Source organism: Nanorana parkeri, unplaced genomic scaffold (genome assembly GCF_000935625.1).
Source record: "Nanorana parkeri isolate BGI_ZX_2015 unplaced genomic scaffold, ASM93562v1 scaffold321, whole genome shotgun sequence".
NCBI lineage: Eukaryota > Metazoa > Chordata > Amphibia > Anura > Dicroglossidae > Nanorana > Nanorana parkeri.
The window spans coordinates 747,456-767,712 of record NW_017306589.1 but is presented as its reverse complement, the minus strand read 5'-3'; the positions used below and the strand labels follow the sequence as shown (position 1 = coordinate 767,712).

At 40.9% G+C, this 20,257-nt stretch overlaps 1 protein-coding gene across 1 annotated transcript in view; it reads left to right on the top strand.

The window, feature by feature from the left end:
- COL11A2 (collagen type XI alpha 2 chain) overlaps positions 1-20,257 on the top strand; it is a 133,561-nt gene that overhangs the window by 96,805 nt on the left and 16,499 nt on the right. The window contains exons 33-50 of the mRNA XM_018558117.1: positions 74-127; positions 901-945; positions 1,224-1,277; positions 3,512-3,565; positions 3,667-3,720; positions 3,938-4,045; positions 4,546-4,635; positions 6,253-6,306; positions 6,446-6,553; positions 9,796-9,903; positions 10,564-10,617; positions 15,076-15,129; positions 16,544-16,651; positions 17,524-17,577; positions 17,670-17,723; positions 18,319-18,372; positions 18,781-18,834; positions 18,999-19,106. Of these exons, the coding sequence (XP_018413619.1) occupies positions 74-127; positions 901-945; positions 1,224-1,277; positions 3,512-3,565; positions 3,667-3,720; positions 3,938-4,045; positions 4,546-4,635; positions 6,253-6,306; positions 6,446-6,553; positions 9,796-9,903; positions 10,564-10,617; positions 15,076-15,129; positions 16,544-16,651; positions 17,524-17,577; positions 17,670-17,723; positions 18,319-18,372; positions 18,781-18,834; positions 18,999-19,106 (1,269 nt within the window). The remainder of the gene's footprint in view (positions 1-73; positions 128-900; positions 946-1,223; positions 1,278-3,511; positions 3,566-3,666; positions 3,721-3,937; positions 4,046-4,545; positions 4,636-6,252; positions 6,307-6,445; positions 6,554-9,795; positions 9,904-10,563; positions 10,618-15,075; positions 15,130-16,543; positions 16,652-17,523; positions 17,578-17,669; positions 17,724-18,318; positions 18,373-18,780; positions 18,835-18,998; positions 19,107-20,257) is intronic.

Genomic DNA, 20,257 nt, shown 5'->3' with positions numbered 1-20,257 from the left:
TCTCTCTCTCTCTCTCTCTCTCTCATACCTGTATTTATATTGTACAAATATTTATTTTTGTTGTTTTTCTCAGGGACCCAGAGGACAAAGAGGGCCAAGAGGAGCCACTGGAAAATCAGGACCAAAGGTTGTTCTTCCTTTACATTGCTGGAACATTAATAATGCTATTTATTGAGTGTCTGTGTGGTTGATGTGCTATCATGTGTTTCTGCACATATATATTATATGCAGACTTACATAGCAGTATATAGTATTTCTTTTTCATACACCACCATAGCCCTTTGTTGCATACCTGTTAAAATTCCTGAAAAGCTATGGACAATATAGTCCCACTTTGCGGAGGAGAAGGCTCATGGTTCAGCACGTTCTAATGCACAATACTTAGGTCAGTAGCAAAACGTGTTCAACATTACAGAACGAGTCCACTTGAACACGACTTACTTCTACTAGACAGAGCATCGTATGTGGGCTTCATCAAGCTGAAAAGTCAATCAGCCATAGAACGTATTCTGTAACAAGCCAACATTTCTGGTGGCTTCATTTGGCCTTTCAAATCTCTTGCACTGTTTAGCTCACTGCAACAGACAATATTCTAAATTTTAGGGGGTACAGGGTCAACTGTAACTTCTGCAATCTTTTATGGAGCCCCCTTTCTACCCTTAGGCCCCATAGCAGCTGCATGGGCTGCTATGGCTATTGTTACGCCCCTGGTTTGTGTGTTTGTACGCATGATGTACAAGTGAGAGTCTTTTTTTGTGTCTCAAGGATGAGCAGTCTGTAAATGAAAGAAGGTTTAATGTGAGAAATCCTTAGAATTTACTTCTCAATCTCGTTGCATCTGAACAATCCATCTTCCCGGAACACAATGTATGCTTAATCATATCTTGTCTGCTTTTGCAGGGTACATCTGGTGGTGATGGTCCATCAGGGCCACTGGGAGAGAGAGTAAGTCCATTTTGAAGGTTCCCTCAGACAAGATACTGTATGTTAATCCTGTCCATTCTTTAACAAATTCCACATAGTTACACGCAGGTTTTTCTGCTTTCAGCTTTTAACGTCTACCTCCCATGTTTATCTATTGCTTACTTGTCACTGTCTTTCAATTTTTAGATTACCACTTTTTCTAAGTCAACAATTACTCCTTTGTTATATACATAACATTTAATCATATCTCTACATTTCTGGATTTTGATATTAAAAGTCTTTTATTTTCTTCCTGGTAGGGTCTTCCTGGACCGCAAGGTACTAATGGGTTCCCAGGACCAAAAGGACCTCCTGTGAGTATATCTATATTGTCTTTGGTGTTTTGTCACTTTAGTCATATAGTTATGTACCAAGATCATTCTTGCTTTAAAGCTGAACTCCGGGCACAATAACATTAGCTGTGATTATTAAGATTGCAGCAAACCTGGTGCAGCATATGCTTCATGTCATCCATAGATGCTGCTAAACTAAGATGTCACCATACCAAGTTGTAGGAACCTGTCCCCACTGCCTGCTAACAGTGAGAAGGATAGCCATTTCCCTCACTACCCCTATGCAGTTCTAGCGAGTGACATCATCAGGCAGAAATCAGGGGTGGGAGCTGGTGTAGTGCATACAACCTATGCATGCCATGGACCCCGCTCTACATAAGCTTGCCCCCTTTGCTTATTTGTGGCATATTTCCTCACCTACCTCTGTGCCTCTGGACCCATTCTTCTGGATCCAGTATCATTGTACCCCCGGGGATGAACTTACAGGGGCTAAGAATAGGAAGAAAGCAATGCTTTGACAAGGTAAAAAAAGAAAAGAACTCAAAGGGGATCCGTCAGCAGAGAGAGTGGTGGGGCATTTTTTGGCTACTGCACAGAGATGGGATTTAATTGTCACAAGAACAGTGGCTACTTGTGGTACTTGTCTAATGCATTCATGGACAAGAATATAGAATATGAACAGAAAATGATTTCTAAAGACTAAAAATCTACTAAAAGTACATCTGCTGGGATGAACATTCCTGGATGATTATGCTTTGTTCACTGCTGTAAATGCTCATTTCATATGCATTAGTCGTGATGAAGGAATAGGAGGTGCTACTGAGGACCTTTTTTTAAAGATTAATTTTTCGGGCTTTCACCCTGATCCTTGCTTCACTTCCTATTGAGTTTCTACCCAGAACAGTTATGTTGTCAGTGAAGCTAAAATTCCCTTCCTGTATATTTGTTCCAACTAATTTGTTTCAGTTTAGTGACTGAGTTATAAAACAATAACAAGGATGACGATGGCAATCCTGGCGTTTGCACATTCAAAAACAAGCCAGCAATGACGTTTTGGTTGTTTTTCACACTTGACAGATTCCCTCTAGATGAGCAACCAAAGTACCAATGTATGGCTAACTTTAGTGTAATGATTTTGTGTTTGTTACCATTATATCACATTCGTTTTTTGCCACCAGTTTTATTAGCGTTCTATATTGCACAAAACTGGTCTGTCTAAATATTTTTGGATGATAAGTGCTTTTACCCAGAAGATACCAGTGACCATACCCAGGGCCGTATTTACTCTCTCTGCTGCCAGGCCAGATTCCTGAATGCTCCCCCCTACCCGCCAACTCCCCCTCCCCATGGAGAATGGCAGAACTGCAGGCTGCATACAAGTGATCTCGGTGACATCGCCGAGATCACTTGTACAAAACAGGCTTCCCCGCTGTACATTTAGCTCTGCTTGCCCAAAGCAGAAAACAACTACCCACCCGGCGCCGGGAACTGCATGTCCCGGTCATCGGGAGTTAGGAATTCTACACCCCTGCTGCCCCTCTACTCCTTACTGCCCTGAGGCCTGGCCCTGGTTGGCCTTGTGGGAAATCCGGCCCTGACCATACCATGCTGATACAAGATACATAAAGATGCATGCCAAAGGTATCCAAGCATGCCTGTCAAAAAAAAGAGCTTTTGGTGGTCAAATCATGTCTGTATGCCCAACGTTCCTCCAGTTGTTATGACCAGCGTAACTGGTGATTGTAACACTCCACTTACCTAACATTATATATATGAAGAAGAACAGCAATATCTGTTTGATGATGGCAATCCTTCTTCTGTCAAAATATACAGACATTTTTCAAAGACAAGGGCAAACACAGGGTTTTGTATTAAAATTAGCATTTTGGATAGGAATGGCTGCTAGCTGCACTCTTGCCAAGTGTCAGCAGGTAGCGCTGCCCTTGCTGTGTGCGCAGGCAAAGCAGCAGTAAGGGTGACAATGCAGTGGTGAATTTGCTAGGACAGGCTGAGTGTTGTCATCCAAATGCTGTAAGTGGAAATCCAGTGGTTCCACTGGCAGGATCATTACATAGAAGTACAGGGTTTTTTAAAAATGGAAAACAGGAGTCATTCTGATGTCGGGGGGGACTACATAACATATGCAATTTTATAATTTGCTTCTAGCTCTCATTTTAAAGCAATGTATCTTCAATAGAACAATTCACTAGAAAAAAAATGCTACATTGCCAATAATTGTTTATTTTTTTTGGCAGGGTCCTCCTGGTAAAGATGGAATCCCTGGACATCCTGGACAGAGAGGAGAAGTGGTGGGTTGAGCAGAGTATAAATGTTTTCTGCATTGCTAGATTAAATGGTAACACTGATGTAACCCCTTGGATAATATCACATGATTTATTTTATTTTGTAGGGTTTCCAAGGTAAAATGGGAACCACCGGACCTCCAGGTGTTGTGGGACCACAGGTAAGAACCAGCAGAGAGATGGTGTGAATGGTAATATATATGTACTTACTATTGGTGATGTAACTTCAGTGCAATAGATATATGTAGAAACCATTGTGTAAAGAAGTAGCCCTCCATATACAATGGTCACCTCTAGTTGTATGATCTGCCGAAATAGTTTTTTGATTGTTACCAAATTATTTTTATTGATATAAAGGACACATTTATTCTTAACTAGGGTAATGCAGGAGAATCTGGTCCTATGGGAGAGAGAGGACATCCCGGCCCACCTGGACCACCAGGAGAGCAGGGGTTGGCAGGCCCATCTGGAAAAGAAGGTACCAAGGTAAGAAATATTATGGTGCTTTTGACTTTCTCAAAATGGTATATGACCTACTAAAGGCCTCAGGAATTTCAGTCTTAGACACAGTACAGTTCACGACCCGGAGCCCCTTCTCTGAGATCTTCATGCTTTTTTTGTAGTATTTAAGCCTTGTTGATAGTAATGTACAATGAAAAAGTTTAGCTGCAAGAGCCTAGGCCACAAAGATGAGAACTTTCGGTATACTAGAGTGAAGGTTTTAAAGTCTTCTTCCAATTATGAGCCAAGTGTCCGTGTGCAGGCTGATGGATATTTTGATGTTATTTGTAGCTTTGCACCGCAGTTGGAGCAAAATAACTGTTGGATTGTTGTTAGTATACTTATAGTTTATGGCTTTCACTGTCATAATTTCACCCTTGCTCATTCTTTTTTTTTCCTGCTATGATCTCCAGTTTGGATCATTTGATAATCTTATTTTTGTGTCTTTATTAATCACCTACTGAATATTCTCTTATTGCAAACAGGGAGACCCTGGATCCCTTGGTGTTCCTGGTAAAGATGGACCTGCTGGTTTAAGAGGTTTCCCCGGAGAAAGAGGCCTACCTGGTACACCAGTGAGTAATGCAGCACTACAAAATCTCGAATGACCTTAATATTATTATTTCTGCATTATGTAATCATTTTAGTTACACAGTAAGGAACGAAGGGAATGCTGGACACTGTTATTAAGTAGACATTTAGAGGTTAAGTAACACCAAAAAGAGAGGGGTAAGATTTTTTTACAGAAATTTGTATGAATCATCCAATGTATGATTCAAACACACATAGATTGCCTGTATAATAGCCGAATTTTAGGCTGATATAAAACACATATGAAAACAATTATGATTTAATTTAATATAATTAAATGCTTTTTTAAATCAAATAGAGCATGTGCCTGAATTTTTCTTTAAATCTACTTAGTAGTTTTCAGGTTGGGGAAGGGAGGGTTAGCGCTTGAAGACTAGTGCATGGTACTCTCAGTCTAATGCTGGACATTTGCTGACAAGACAAGCAAACACAGTGAAAAGATATGGCTCATCAATGTACACTTACTTTTTCACTGGCCAGTCAGCAGGCTGTGGGTGAGTCTTGGACAACGCTGCATTGCCTTACTGCAGTGAAGGTCTAAGACTATGCTGACTGGCCGAGAATTCTGCAACACAAGACTTACTGAACAGAATTACAAACCATTTGACGGGTAAGACAGTTACTATGTATTTCAGTTGGTTATTAAGCTGCTTTTCTGGAATCCAGCTGTAATTTTAACATTTATACCAGATAACCAGCAAACACATGGATTACCTGTATGACCATTGGACACGGGGACTTTCTGTATTACCAAATGACACATACATGACCTGAGCAGCTGTAAGATATTTAGCTGTTTAGGCAATTCTTTATTTAGATGACCTGGAGACATTGTATCTGGATATATGATCTGGATGTGCAATCCTAGCAGCATGTATGAAAAGTATACACCACACTGTAACTTTTAGACTCAGATAGACTATTATCAGCTGTCTATGACTTTAAGCCTTATATGGACTATATGCACTAGATGCTAGACTTGTGCGCCGTCAAAAAATTTGTTCCGTTTCGTAATATACATTATTTCGTATTTCGTAATTCGTATCCGTTAACAGAATCCGTATCCGAATTTCGTATTTCGGACTTTAAAAAAAAACTACCATCAACTGCAATATAAATGTACTTTGCTTTTTAACTTCAATATATAACGAATGTTCGTAACGGTACGAAAATACGTCAAGGGAATTTCATATTTCCTGCCTGTATGTATTGTAATGCAACTCTCAGCAGCAGCGGATCCGTATTTCGGATTTAAAAAAAAATCTTGTCATGTTGTTCAACCTCATTTACAGGGGTAATATTAGTTCCTGTTTCAAAGAAATTCGGATCCGAAATTCGTTAACGGAATTTCGTATTTCGGATATAATTTGGAAACTGCAATTCGGATTTCGTATGCTTCCGAATCTACGAATTTCAGGAAAATTCGTACGAATTTCGATTCGTAACGAAACGAATTGCACATGTCTACTAGATGCCCATGTTATGTATATTACTGACACTTCTAGAGGTCTAATCTATATTTCTTCTGTTTATCCCTGACCAGCTGTTTTCAATATTCCAGCTCTTCATAAAATTATATGTTGTCTTTCTTTTGCATTTAGGGTGGTCCAGGTCTAAAGGGTAATGAAGGTCCAGCAGGTCCACCTGGCCCTGCAGTAAGTATTCATCTTTAATATTTTATTTTTTTTAAATAAATATGTCCACTAGTAGATCTGTTATCAGCTATGCTGTGAATTATAGTTTAGTGTATGTTCTTCACAAATGACGTAACGCAGACTGGACTTTATCTTGCAGGGATCTCCCGGAGAAAGAGGTGGACCAGGCCAAGGTGGACCAATTGGGCTTCCTGGGCGACCAGGCCCTCAGGGACCAGCAGGTGCAGCCGGAGAAAAGGGTGTACCAGTATGTATAAACCTGGGTGTGAATGAAAGTCTAAAAATGATTCCTAGATGTGAACCATAATATACCCTGACCATCCTGAGCACTATAACCCCACCACACAATTTTACAATGCTCATAGATCAAAATCCTGCAGATTTTGGAAAGATTGTGCAGTGGTTGAATTCCAGAGGTAGTTCTGGGATCGGGGTACAAACATATATACTGTACTTTTGTGGTGCACATCTCAGTATTGAACTGTGGAAACAAAAGTTTGGTCAGGTCATGCAGATACTTCCTGACACCATCTAGTCTATGGCGGACATGAGAAACAGAGGTGATTACATGGAACAATCAAGAATTCTTACGCAAAGATAGAATTATGTTTAGTGGGAACTGAGAAATACAGAAGAAATATTTCATAGGATTTCATAGAACAAGGAAGGAGATATAATAAAGGAGGATCACAATAACAGGGAAAAAGAAGAAAGAGATATTCATAAATATTGAGGAAATGTTCTACCAGAACCTATATTATGACAAAAGAGTGAAGAGACAGCCATAGGACAACCATAGAGTGTCAGAGCAAGCCACAAAGAACCAGAAATAATGAATAAGTGCAATTTCAGCAATTTAAAAAAGAAAGCAATTTCAGGGAGGTGCCCTTCTCATTTCAGGGTGGTGCCCTTCTCATTTCAGGGAGGTGCCCTTCTCATTTCAGGGAGGTGCCCTCTGCCATCATTTCAGGGGGGTTAGAGCACCCCTTGAAATGATGGCAGATAGCACAGGAAGCAATAGCTTCTTTGCTATCTGCAGGTTTTTTTTTTACATTCTGTCAGTTGCTACCGTCAGAATAATAAAAAAAAAAAAACAGCATAGGAATGCATAGCTAGATTCCTATTGGCTATTTCAATTTGCAATATCCAATATCAAGCTAGCTATTGAACCCGCCCTCTGCTGCTGTCAATCACTAGAAGGGGACCTTCATGTCCCCCTCTACTGATTGGCAGCAGCAGTGGGCAGGTGCAATAGCTAGTTTGCTATTGGCTGTTGCAAAGTTAATGTAGGATCAGGAATTTGGTCAGATCTTATAGTAGATCTAAACACCATCATTGGATTATCATATAAAACTTAACATGTACATTTCAAAAGTTGCTTTCAATCTCTTGTAAAACATACACCAAAAATACTTGGTGATCCAACTTTGAAGGTTCTTGTTCAGGTGCTTCCTGTCATGAGGTGACAACCAAGTGTATACTTTCTGCCCCTCTAGACCAGTTGTGTGGGCTAAATTTTGCTTCCTTCCCTGACCCCGCCATTACTAGGGGTGGAGAGACTAACAGAGACAGAATCCCCTACTCTGCATTGGTAGACCTTGATCTGACCCATAGAAGAGTGGGGTAAACTCTATCCTGTTCTGGTAGCAGTTCATCTCTAGATGTACCGGCCCATTGCAGGCAATCTGCTATGAAGGTACTTCAGGCATTTCCTGTTATGGGGTGACAACTATCTTCTGGTTGTGATCTTGCATTGTCATCCTGTCACATGCTCTCCTCTATGTTACTGCTAATAAAACATTGGTGTCAACTCTCTCATAAGTTCCAGATATCTGGGACCTTCAATTTATCAGAGAGCATTTATTTTATACTCACAGATGCCTGCTCAGCATTACACGGAGTGCTTAGGACCCTAAATACCTCCTAAATGTTATCCATTAATTGGTTGTATCTGCCACTATCCAAGAGCCAACTGCTGCTTACATTCCAAGTTGGCACTTGAAGGTGGGGGGACGGTCAGAACTCAAAAACCACGCCAGCACATGGTATAGGTTCCTTCTTTCAGGTTTTGACCAAGTTAACTGAAAACATATGTTATGATAAAATAAAATAAAAAACATTCACTAAATGTTTTTAATACATGCACATTTACCCATGTTTTGTATCTGCAAGTAAAGAAAAGAACCTGATGTTCGTCCAGAAATCCAGTGAGCTTCTAAATTTCTGTGCACACATGTGCTGCAGTGAACCCCCAAGCAGGTGTGTCCCGAGGCTGGGTGTCGAGGCCGGGTGTCACCCCGCCATGACATCATCGTGCATGTGCGCGACGTCATCACGCTTGCGTCCGATAACATCACGCGCATGCGAGGCCATTTAGGTGGTACCTGCCGGCAGCCATCTTGATGATGGACACTGGCAGAAAGAGGACGGGACGTTCACCCGGCAGGATAAGCTATGCCGCTGGGTCCCCTCCTCTCTCGTGCAACTGTTGGGCTCTACGTCCATGACCGAGTGCCCGACTTTTCAGAGGGGGTGCCCCCAAAATACAGTATATATTGTAACAAGGACACTCCACTGTAGTCCAGGTAAGTCAAGTAAAATGCAGTTTATTAAAGGGCAAACACAAAATAGCTTGCAGCAGCAACATAGACAGTCCTTTATATGGCTCAGTAGCTTTCTTCAGCTCCAAGCACACTTCTGTGATACTCACACTGCTCTCCCAGCAGTGTGTTCAACAGGTCCTAGGATCACCGACCTTCCCGACCTCTCCCAGCTCATGGGCACTCACACTGCTCTCTCAGTAGTGCGTCCAATAGATCCCTTGGGTCACCGACCTTCCTGACCTCTCCCAGCCTCCCCCGGCTGTTCCTCGTGCGTCCAACACACACCTGTGCCGCCTGCACACACAACTCCAACACTCTTCTCTGAACTCTGGTCCAGACTCCTAATAAGGCTGTTCTCAGCCACCTGATCCAGCCACACTGGTCATTGGCAGCACCTGGCCCTAGGACTGGAGATCTCCCACCCAGAGCTCTAAGAGATCTCCAGATCCCAGCTACATTTAGAAAAACCTGGAAGGACCTGAAAAGCCAGGCTCTTCCTTAAAACAGTGTTTACATTCTGGACCCTCTCAGCCCCTTTGGCTGAGAGTCCTGGGTGCCAAAGTTGCCATACTACACGGTGGCATTGCCCAGATTTATACTTTCTGCCCTCCAAGGCAGCTGTCGAGCCCGAATTCTGCTGCCTCCCTTGACTCTTCTCACGCTGCGTTGGTACACCCTAGAGTTGAATAACTGTCACTCTCTAGGTTAATTGGCCCAGTGCAGGTAATCTGTAAGTACACACTTTGTTATTGTACCAATGAAAATGCAATGGATTTTTCGACTGTTTGTGTTGACTGTTGGAACCCCTGATCACACACATTCCTGCATTGATTTTAGACATGGCACTACATACCTTGTATTCAACAATATTTATTTGGTTTTCCAGGGAGAGAAAGGACCAATTGGCCCCGCAGGTAGAGATGGTTTGCAAGGGCCCGTGGGTCTTCCTGGACCAGCTGGACCTCCTGGTATCTCTGGAGAAGACGGTGACAAGGTACAGTTCATGTCAAAGTATTCTGTATTTAATCAAAATAACAACATGCCCCATTTGGACAAGTAACACTTTTTGGGTGGATCCATTGTTCACAGAATAGATGTTTCTTCAATTATTGGTTGTACTTTTTTTTAATCTGGGGACTTATAAGTGGTTTCACCTCTTCATATGTATTAGAATTTGTATAGCATCCCCTGATCAATTTCACAATTTCATTCCCCAAAATCCTGACAATAAGATATGTAACCTTTGACTAAATTGACCCATTCTTTGGCACAAGCCTTTAAAAAGACCCTCAGGCCAGGTTGGGGCACTCAGTACAACCATTAACAACACTTTACTAACATACACAGTTTTGTTTTTCCTTGTGTACCTAGCCTAAGAAATTAGGACAGTCTCAAATCATTATTTAGTAACACCTGACCTTGAAAGCTTTAAAAAAAAAAAATATGTATGATGAGCAACAACAAGTCAACATAAAGAGTTGTTGACTTTGTCTAAGTAAGAAGATAATAATTATTCTTATGGCTCACTTTTTTGAGCGGACAGTATGCCAGCTCAAACATTAGTTGTATAGTATCTGTGTCTGTTCACCATGCTATCATATAAATATAGTAATTCTGTATTATACATATAGTGTCAAACTTTGTGTTTTTCCAGGGTGAAGTTGGAGAGCATGGCCCAAAAGGTGGCAAGGGTAACAAGGGAGAGCATGTGAGTATTTGTGCTTTTTTATTAACTATGAATTCTAAATGTTAAAAGTGCTTCTGGTTCACATATAGTATATGATCATTTGTTTTACGGCTACAGAATAATGATACTTAAGTGAGTTAGCTGCTTTAAAGTGACTATTATAGAGATTTATATATTTATGGTGTAGCACCCCCTCCCTCCCCCCTGGCAGGACAGGACTACCAGACAGCCTGGTGGGCTAGCATCTCAAACCTCAGGGCAGAATCCTTGACTCTTTGTGGGGTGGAACAAATTGGGCGTCAGTCACATGAGGAAGTTTAACAGTTTACTAAACATGATAAACTCAGGGAGGGAAGGGTTGGGTCACGGGATACCTGAACATGCCCAAAATGAAGACTGCAGGCCTTTATTCACAGTCAATACAGAAGGAGAGCATTTAAGCTGAAAATGGCACTCTGTACTCTTCAGACACTAGAGCAGCTTCTTAAAGCACACTTCCTTCTGGTGCAAGTAGACAGAACACCCCCTGCAATGTCCACTGGCAACAGTCTGTGCCCACCTTTCCAGGACACTCTTCAGCAGGACTCTTCAATCCCAAGATGCTCAGGCACTGTGGCACAAACCTTCTCTAGCCCACAGACCCTGGCCCCTCTTCCACCATTAGGCCTCATCCCCGGCAGCAGGCACAGATCTCCTGCCCTCCTGCCCAAGAGGCATATTTATATCCTTCCCCAGCATGCACCTCTGCAACATTTAACCCTTCCCAACCTGAACCCCTAACCTAATCTAACCCCTCTCCTCGTGATTAGTGATGAGCGCGGGCGTGTTTGCATCTCCACGTGCCGAGCCCGCCAGGAAGCTGACAGCGCGCAGTGCCAATCACAGATACTGAGACATTTCCTGATCTCTGCAGCTGCGGACCGGGAACGTGTCTCAGTGCCTGTGATTGGCGCTGCGTGCTGTCAGCTTCCTGGCGGGCTCGGCACATGGAGCTGCGAACACGCCCGAGCTCACCACTACTCTTGACAGTAAACCCACCCATCATGCTTAACACCAACCCAAATCCTAAAGTAAGCGCTGAATGCATTTTATTCGCTTATGTCCAGTGCCAGGAGCCTCTGTGCTGAAAGATTACAAAAGCTGCTCTGAAATGCATCATCATCAAGATTGACCAGACATGCGCTCTAAAATTTCTGGACCCACACATGCGCATTACAGGCAAATAACCTGTAATATTTCTTGACTCCTCTTCTGCGCTTGCACATTCAGCCGACCACAGAACAGTAAAATTACTGGATGCGCGATCCAGAATTCTCACGAAGTCCGGGATTCTGGATCACTTGTACTAAACGAGTGCCAGCTTCCCCGCTGGACAAGTTTTGTCTAGGTTAAAGAATGATACATTCAGACACATATTTACTTACTGATTTCATTAATGCAAGGAAGATACATGGAATTTATTAAGTGGTCATTTAAGACACACTTTTTAAAGTATTCATCTGAACAGAACATGGACCAAGAAACAACCTGTTTCAAAGCTTTATGACTCCTTAATGCTGTATAGATTGATGAAATAGTTATGTAGGTATTGTAAGCTACATATATTATAGACCAGCCATGGGGAACCTATGGCACACATGCCACAGTGGGCACGCAGAGGCCCTTCTGGTGCCACGCGATCCTAGGCAGGGGTGTCACCTGACGCCTGAGACATGCAGTTCCGGGCGCCAGGCAGGTAATTTTTTTTCTACACCTAGCCCTGCTAGCCCTGTAGCAGGGCTAGGTGTAGAAAAAAAAATTACCTGCCTGGCGCCCGGAACTGCATGTCTCAGGCGTCAGGTGACACCCCTGCCTAGGATCGCGTGGCACCAGAAGGGCCTCTGCGTGCCCACTGTGGCATGTGTGCCATAGGTTCCCCATGGCTGGTCTATAACATATGTAGCTTACAATACCTACATAACTATTTCATCAATCTATACAGCATTAAGGAGTCATAAAGCTTTGAAACAGGTTGTTTCTTGGTCGATATTCTGTTCAGATGAATACTTTAAAAAGTGTGTCTTAAATGACCACTTAATAAATTCCATGTATCTTCCTTGCATTAATGAAATCAGTAAGTAAATATGTGTCTGAATGTATCATTCTTTAACCTAGACAAAACTTTTTAAACAGCTGTTTGGACAGAATGGAAAACATTTGTAAAACCTCTGTCAGTAAAAATCTAGCCCTCTATGAAATGAAAGAAGTTGCACTTGTCCATAAAAGTTACTAAACGATTTCTGATAGTTTACCTTCAGTATGTAGCCAGAGCCTGAATACCAACCTTACAGAGATAACCTATTCTACCCTCCATACTTGGCCAGGACCTGCATCCTGGTCCTACTGAAACAATCCGTTTCCCTCCATACATGTCCAGAGCCTGCATCCCAGCCTTAAAAAACAACTTAAACAACCTACATACTAGCCTTATGGAAACAACTCATCCCTTCATTCATAAATAAACAGGTTCTACATCCCAGGCTTATAGACACAACCCATCCATCCCTCTGTCCATACAGAGACAACCCATTCCTTCTTCCATACGTGGCTAGGGCTTACTTCCCAGCCTCATGGAAACATCCCATCTCTCCATCCATACAAGGCCAAAGCCTACATCCCAGGTACAGGATAACAACAATGCAAACAACCCACCCACCCACCCCCTTGTTCATTCATGAACAGGGCCTGTATTCAAGCCTAATGGAAACACCCAATGTCTCTCTCCATTCATATATGACAAGGGCCAGCATAATGGCCTAATGGAGACAACCTATTCTTTCTTTCATACATGGTCAGAGCCTGTATCTCAACCTTATGAAACCAACCCGTCCTCCATACATAGTAACTATACATAGAATTAATCCATCCTTCCGTTAATGATCAGCTTCTGCTTCCAAGCCATAGGGAGACAACCCCTCCATCCTTCCCTCCATACATGGTCACTGCCTGTACCCAGACTTATGGAATCAACTCATGTCAAACCATTCTTTTTTTTTAATACATGGCTAGGGACTGCATCCCAGGCTTATGGAAATAATCCATCTCTCCCTCCATAAACCATTGGTTTTCAAAGATACTGTATAATGCCACACAAGATTTAACTTCCTCCCTTAGAGGAAGAGTGATACATTTTGTAAAACTTGGAATAGTGATCTTCTAATGTCTACACCAGCACGTGGACCCCCCACCTTAGGAATAATCAGTCTTACCGGCTATCAAATTAGGAAGCAGGACATGCTAAACTACCAGTTCTGACCCCCACTCACTGCCTTTTATCTACGGTCTGCCCTTTTCTTCCTTTTAACTCCTTCTTCTAAATTTTCTCTTTCATTTCTCTTCTCCTAACACCAGCCTCCTAGTAAGTCAACTGTGGACTGCAGTTGATTCCTTCAAACGGATATAAAATACCAATGTAATTAGGTTTTGCATTTTTTTCAAAGTCTTTGTGCTATTTATATAAAGTTATAGCGATATACCTTAATATGCAGTGGAGCATGCACACATTGACTTGCTCCACCTTGAGTGTTAGGACATCTAAGTCCAGTACCATCTTTTCAAGTCATTCATAGCTTGCTGTGTTCAAACAGGGATTGGATATTGTAGGATTAACATGTAGGAATAAAAAAACATTCTGAGCCCTGGAACCCTTCAAACATTCTTTGTGTAAGTGGTTGCAGATTGTTACCTTTTCTGTGGGGAAAAGGGAAGGAAGTTGTCAAATCAGATGTGCCACATTCACTTAATCTTGGAGAAAATGTAACAATGTCTGTTTTACTCCATGAGGCCTATTCTGGTTGTGGCTAGCCATAGAGTCACAGCTTTGATTTATGATTGTATAATTTTTTATAAGGGTAGGGAGCAGGGTAGGGCTAAAATCCCTATACTTCACTTCCTGTCATCCTGGAAACACAATAGGAAGTGAGAAGAAATCTTTCCAAACTAAGGGGAAATCCCCTTGGACAGTTCTCATTGGAACTAGGTGCCACCATTAGAAGATTTCGCATCACCTCCTGTTTTGGTGGCAAGAGTAACATTTTGGGTTTACCATCACTGTCCCAGTGACAATGGCCACCAGGACAAAGACATGCTGGTAGGTTAGTTAGCTCCTATCTAAATCGGCCCTTGTATGTATGCATGTTAGATAGGGACCTTAGATTGTAAGCTCCTCAGGGTCAGGGACTGACTGATGTAAAGTGCTGCATAAATTGTCGGCGCAATCTAAATACCAGTAATAAATAAATATATATTTTGAAATAGGTTATTATGGGTAAAATACAGGTGTATTGAAGTCCCAAATGGGGGCCTCTGAAAGTTTTATTAATAATATAGTAATGATAGAGTATGCGGAATACATATGATAATGCCAGCTTCTCTGTTTTGCTTTTGTGAAATGTATTTTTCAATATGTCAATTCAATGAAGATTTCTGCTTTTTACACAGGGTCCTCCGGGTCCACCTGGTCCTAATGGCCCTGTGGGACAGCCAGGTACTCCGGTGAGTATGATTAGGCCCTTTACATGTATTTATTTAAGTAATCTGTACATTTTCTGAATTTGTGTGCACCAGTTCAAAGTTACTGACTGACGGCTATACAATCACAATGAACAATGAACTAATGTTTATCAGTGCAAAGCAAGAATTATGGTTAAAGGCACCTATTGTCTGAAACTCTAAATGCACTGAATGCATTCAAAGGGTACCAGATTGGACAGACAAATAGGAACGTCGTGATCAATGAACCCCTACCCCTAGACATGAGAATAACTGAGCTATGACTTCTTTACTTCCCCTTGAAGAAGGACGATTTTTACCTGTATTTTTTCACCTCACCTTTTTCCTCCTAAAAATATAATGTTACTAGCTTTGGCTTTCCTTTTCATTAAAAGATAAATATTTCTGCCTACAACTTTTTTCCTTCACTTAAGGTTTAGATGATCTTCAATGTGCTCTTTCAGAACAAAAAGGGTTTCACAATTTATTTTTAGGGTTTCTCAAAGTGTTAAAACTCATACCAGGACTTTATGGGGCACAAAACTATAGTATGCGTATGGTTTGGGCCCTGATGGACCTCTGGTGACTTCTAGTGGATTCCACCTCCAGTGGACAGACCTTCATAGGTGTGATCTCATGCCTAGTGTAGCTGTTTCTGTGAACCCTTTGTAAACAAAAGTTGATATTTATTCTTCCTATCATGGTACAATACATATATGATTTTGGGTCAGATGAGAACTTTAGCTACCCCAGGGAGCCATACAATATATTTCTAATATTGATGGGGAAAATAAGAAAATATTTGATCCATATCTGCCATTTTGCTTAGTTAGAGCCTTCATTTGGGCTTTACTGAGTTAGATTATACGCACATGATTGGTTGTAAGGTCCTTCCTTGCCTTGGCTTGATGTTCTGACTTTTCCTTCCACAAGCTCTATGTCCAGAGCTGTGATCTTATTTCTTCCCTAAATATACAGTAGATGACCCCATCTGTGACCTTCTTTCTAGACATTAGATTCCGCATCTAATGGAACATCAAGGAACATCTTTTCTATATTTTGAAATGTATTCCATAGCATTCAAAGAGCATTTATACTGTGAGCTCAATAACCAAGCAAGAGCTAGCTTCAGCTGTTCCAAAATTATAGAATATGCAGTATAGAGTCACAACTTCAACTTTGCCTCAGTTATTGATAGAACAGAATGTTGGAGAGGATTTGCCTTGTTTGAACATGGTAGCTAATACATCAACTTTCCCATTCTCTAACATTGAAACGTGGATTCATTTTAAAATCTATTTAAAATTTATTTGATAATTTTAGGAATTTACATAAAAAATTAAAAAATTACTTTTTAAGGAAACTTGGGAATTAGTACATTATAGAAAATGTACTAAAAATACTTTTCTTTTAATAGGGTGCTGATGGAGAGCCTGGTCCACGTGGGCAGCAGGGAATATTTGGAGCAAAAGGAGATGAAGGTACTCGTGGATTCCCAGGATCTCCTGGACCTATCGGGCTGCAGGTGAGATAAGAAGGGTTCCCTGTGTATATATGCATTAGTTCAGATATGATAGGACTCTACTGCAAATATGTTTCAGGACCTAATAGCACTTATACAAAATAAGAATATGATAAGATATGTATAAGAAGATACAGAAGAACAAATCACTCTTTTGCTATGTTTTCTCTTGTTCTTATTGTCAGATCACTTTAGTAATACTGATTCTGCTTCAGTGTATACAGTATTGTGTATATGTATATGGATATGTATGTATACAGTATATGTATATGTTAGACCTCAAAATGAACTAAATGCTGTAAACCACATTTATTTACAGGCGTCAAGACAGATCTTCACAACTGACTGATATACAGTATATTAAAATATTGCATCTTTAAACAAAGGGCGGCAAATAATTGCCTATGTAGTCTCAACACACAGCTCCTTCCCTCATATACCTGAGAAAGCCAGTTTCATCCAACGGACTGTGCTAGCAGAGAGGGACCTTCTCTAGCATATACACACTTTCTAGACAGAAAGCACCGCATGCATGGGCTTTTTGAAAGATCCCCTGATATATTTATTTTTAATTTAGAACATATTTTATAACATATTATTGTTTTTAATGCACTAACAAGATTGGTTGAGAAAAAGATATAATAGACAAACAATGCATGTTAATAAACAGGTAAATTATTTGTAAAATGCAGTAGCCATCCTTTAAAATGTTAGCAATTGCATCCTGATGAATCAAAAATATTACATTGAATAGGTTTGTGCTACAAAACACATTGATACAGTTTCTTTGTATGATGCGATAATGCAGTCACTGGCAAATGTACATTTGGTTGTCTTATTACCATATAATGACCACACATGTTCATGAATTGCAGGGATTACCAGGACCAGGTGGAGAAAAGGGAGAGACTGGTGACGTTGGACCTATGGTTAGTGTACACATGTCATGTGAGATATCACATCTTTCTCTCTTTCCGTACAAATATAATTCTCATGATGAATTACCTCTTTCTCAATGTAGGGCCCACCCGGACCTCCTGGACCACGTGGCCCTGCTGGCCCATCTGGAGCTGATGTGAGTTATTGTTTCTTGCAATCAGTTTTCTGATCCTTCATGTATCTACATGACCCATTCATTTTACAGGTTCTCATAGACATGGGATTTTGATTACCCAATATGATGCTGGTTGTATGTGCTGATAATCTCATGGTAAAGGCAACTGCAGATATCACTGACCAAGAGATCTGTGGGATGGAAATAGCAAGCAGACAAGCTGGAAATCTAGTACAGTCTCTGTTGTTTCTCCAATAATAAGCCGTTCCTGGATGTGTACACATGTGCTTCCACCTGCTGTTTCCATAGCCCTAAACATGAACAATCAAGCAAACCTAAGAATCCCAGTTTATATCTTCAGCTTGCCATGAAACACCTTTGGATAGTCAGATCATGCTTGCATGTCTGAACCATCCATGGATGTCTATAGATGAATGTAAAAAGAAAAAAAAATTATAATTTGGAAACCTGTTTTTCCTTTGCATATGTACCAACCTGGTAAGACTTTTAATCTAGACATTTCTTTCAATTTAACTTAATATGAGGCATTGTTGAGTTTATCTTCCCAGTTTCCTCGCTTTTTTCACTCATAGCAACCTTCTATGGTTTTCTACAGGGTCCACAAGGTCCTCCTGGTGGAATTGGAAACTTGGGACCTTTAGGAGAGAAGGTAAGATCCCCCCTATATATTGAACCATTAACATATGTTGGATGAAATTATACCAAAGAAATGCAAACATAAACAGACAGGCACATGTGCACTTGCAAAATAAACATAAGGAGATGTCCAAGTTTCTTTTTCCAGCACATAGATGTTAGATCTCAAATAGAAATCGCTCAAGCATGTTTTTATAGAAAATTCCAAAAAACAGGTGTTTCCTGACCGGTGGTCAGCCATGATACCGAAACTTTCCACATTAGTCTTTATATAATTTTCTACATACAGAATCAATGTCAAACATGGTGGGTCACTTTGATGCCTTCAGGATAGGTGGGGTGGGGCAGCTGATAAAAAAGGGACAATGATAACTTGAATATAATGAAAAAGGTTACAGCAAACTTCTGTTTTTCACTTTAGGGTGAACCTGGTGAGACAGGCGAGCCTGGCATCCAAGGAGAACTTGGGCCTAAGGTGAGTTTTTCTCAATTATATTGTAATTTCTATATACTGTACATGTAAAATAATACAAAATGTGATCATCCATTTCTTAAAACCGCACAGCTTAATGCTACTCACATGCATTATACTAATCTCTCCTTTAAAATGACCGTTCATTTTTGGTTCTTGCCCTGTAGGGGCCACGTGGAGACAGAGGAGAAAAGGGAGAGTCTGGCCAATCTGGTGACGCTGGACCTCCAGGTGGAAAAGGACCTATGGGTGACGATGGACCCAAAGGAAACCCAGTAAGTATAGAGGGATCACCTTCACATCTTAGAAATGGATTCAGTAAGAAAAAAGTTTAACCACCATATTATCAATACATGGCTGAGACATTATTTACAGCAATATACTCCTTTGCTGATCAATATAGGAATCTATCAAATCTGAGTTTTCCTTATAGTCAAGGGTAGCATTATAAGAGGGAGCTGTCCCAAACCTCAAAAACTGTCATAACTTTACCTTACTTGGTTTTCTCTTCTGTCCAACTCTGGATATTTATGTCTGCATTTAACTAGAGAACTGTAGGGGGAAGGGAGTGAACGGGTTGTATTGAGGAGTCGGAAGGCTCTTCACAGTTCAGGAAACATGAAACCCTTCTCTCGATTAGTGGACTGTATATTTGAAGACTAGTTCTGCATATAAAGCAGACCCCATGCTTTCTCTAATTGGGTATTCTAGCAAAGGCTTTTACTACAATAATCACATTATACAAAAGGTGGAGCTTGTATAATAGGGTATCATCAGTTAGATGCTCCCAGGGCAGTATTGTTTTTAAATATTGCTCCATTATTTGTTTGTATACCTAGAGCATATTCATATATGGTCTACAGTGGGAATTCTTTTTATGTTTTAATTTTAAGGTAATGCTGATTGAGAGCATTTTGGAGTCTTTTCACTTAGAACCTGGTTGAAGTTATGACTTGAAAATAAAATTGTGAATTTGGGGTTAGCCCTAAATAACAAATGTATAGCTTATAGAGGTTTTAGCTATTTCTGTTTAGGCTTTATAAAAGGTGATTAGGTGACTGGGGTTCCTTCCTATTTTTTTTGGTCAGAGAAACTGTGCATGAAAGCCAAACAACCTTATCGACAGGATTGCAAAGGAATGGATCATCTTTCAAAGGGACAAAACTGTAGTCACAAAATGTCTGTAGTCACAAAACCAGCCATACACTGCTGTCATTATTTTTGGGCTTTGGGTTTTTTGTGGGGGTTTGGGGGACTTTTTAATTTTTCTTTTCCTTATCAGAGTGGTTACAAGTTACATAGTTAGTCAGGTTCAAAAAAGACACATGTCCATCGACAGAGGCGGCTCTTTAATTAGGCAAATTAGGCGGTCGCCTTAGGCCTCGCGCTCCCGAGGGCCTCGTGGCCGCCTAATTTGCCCTGCTGG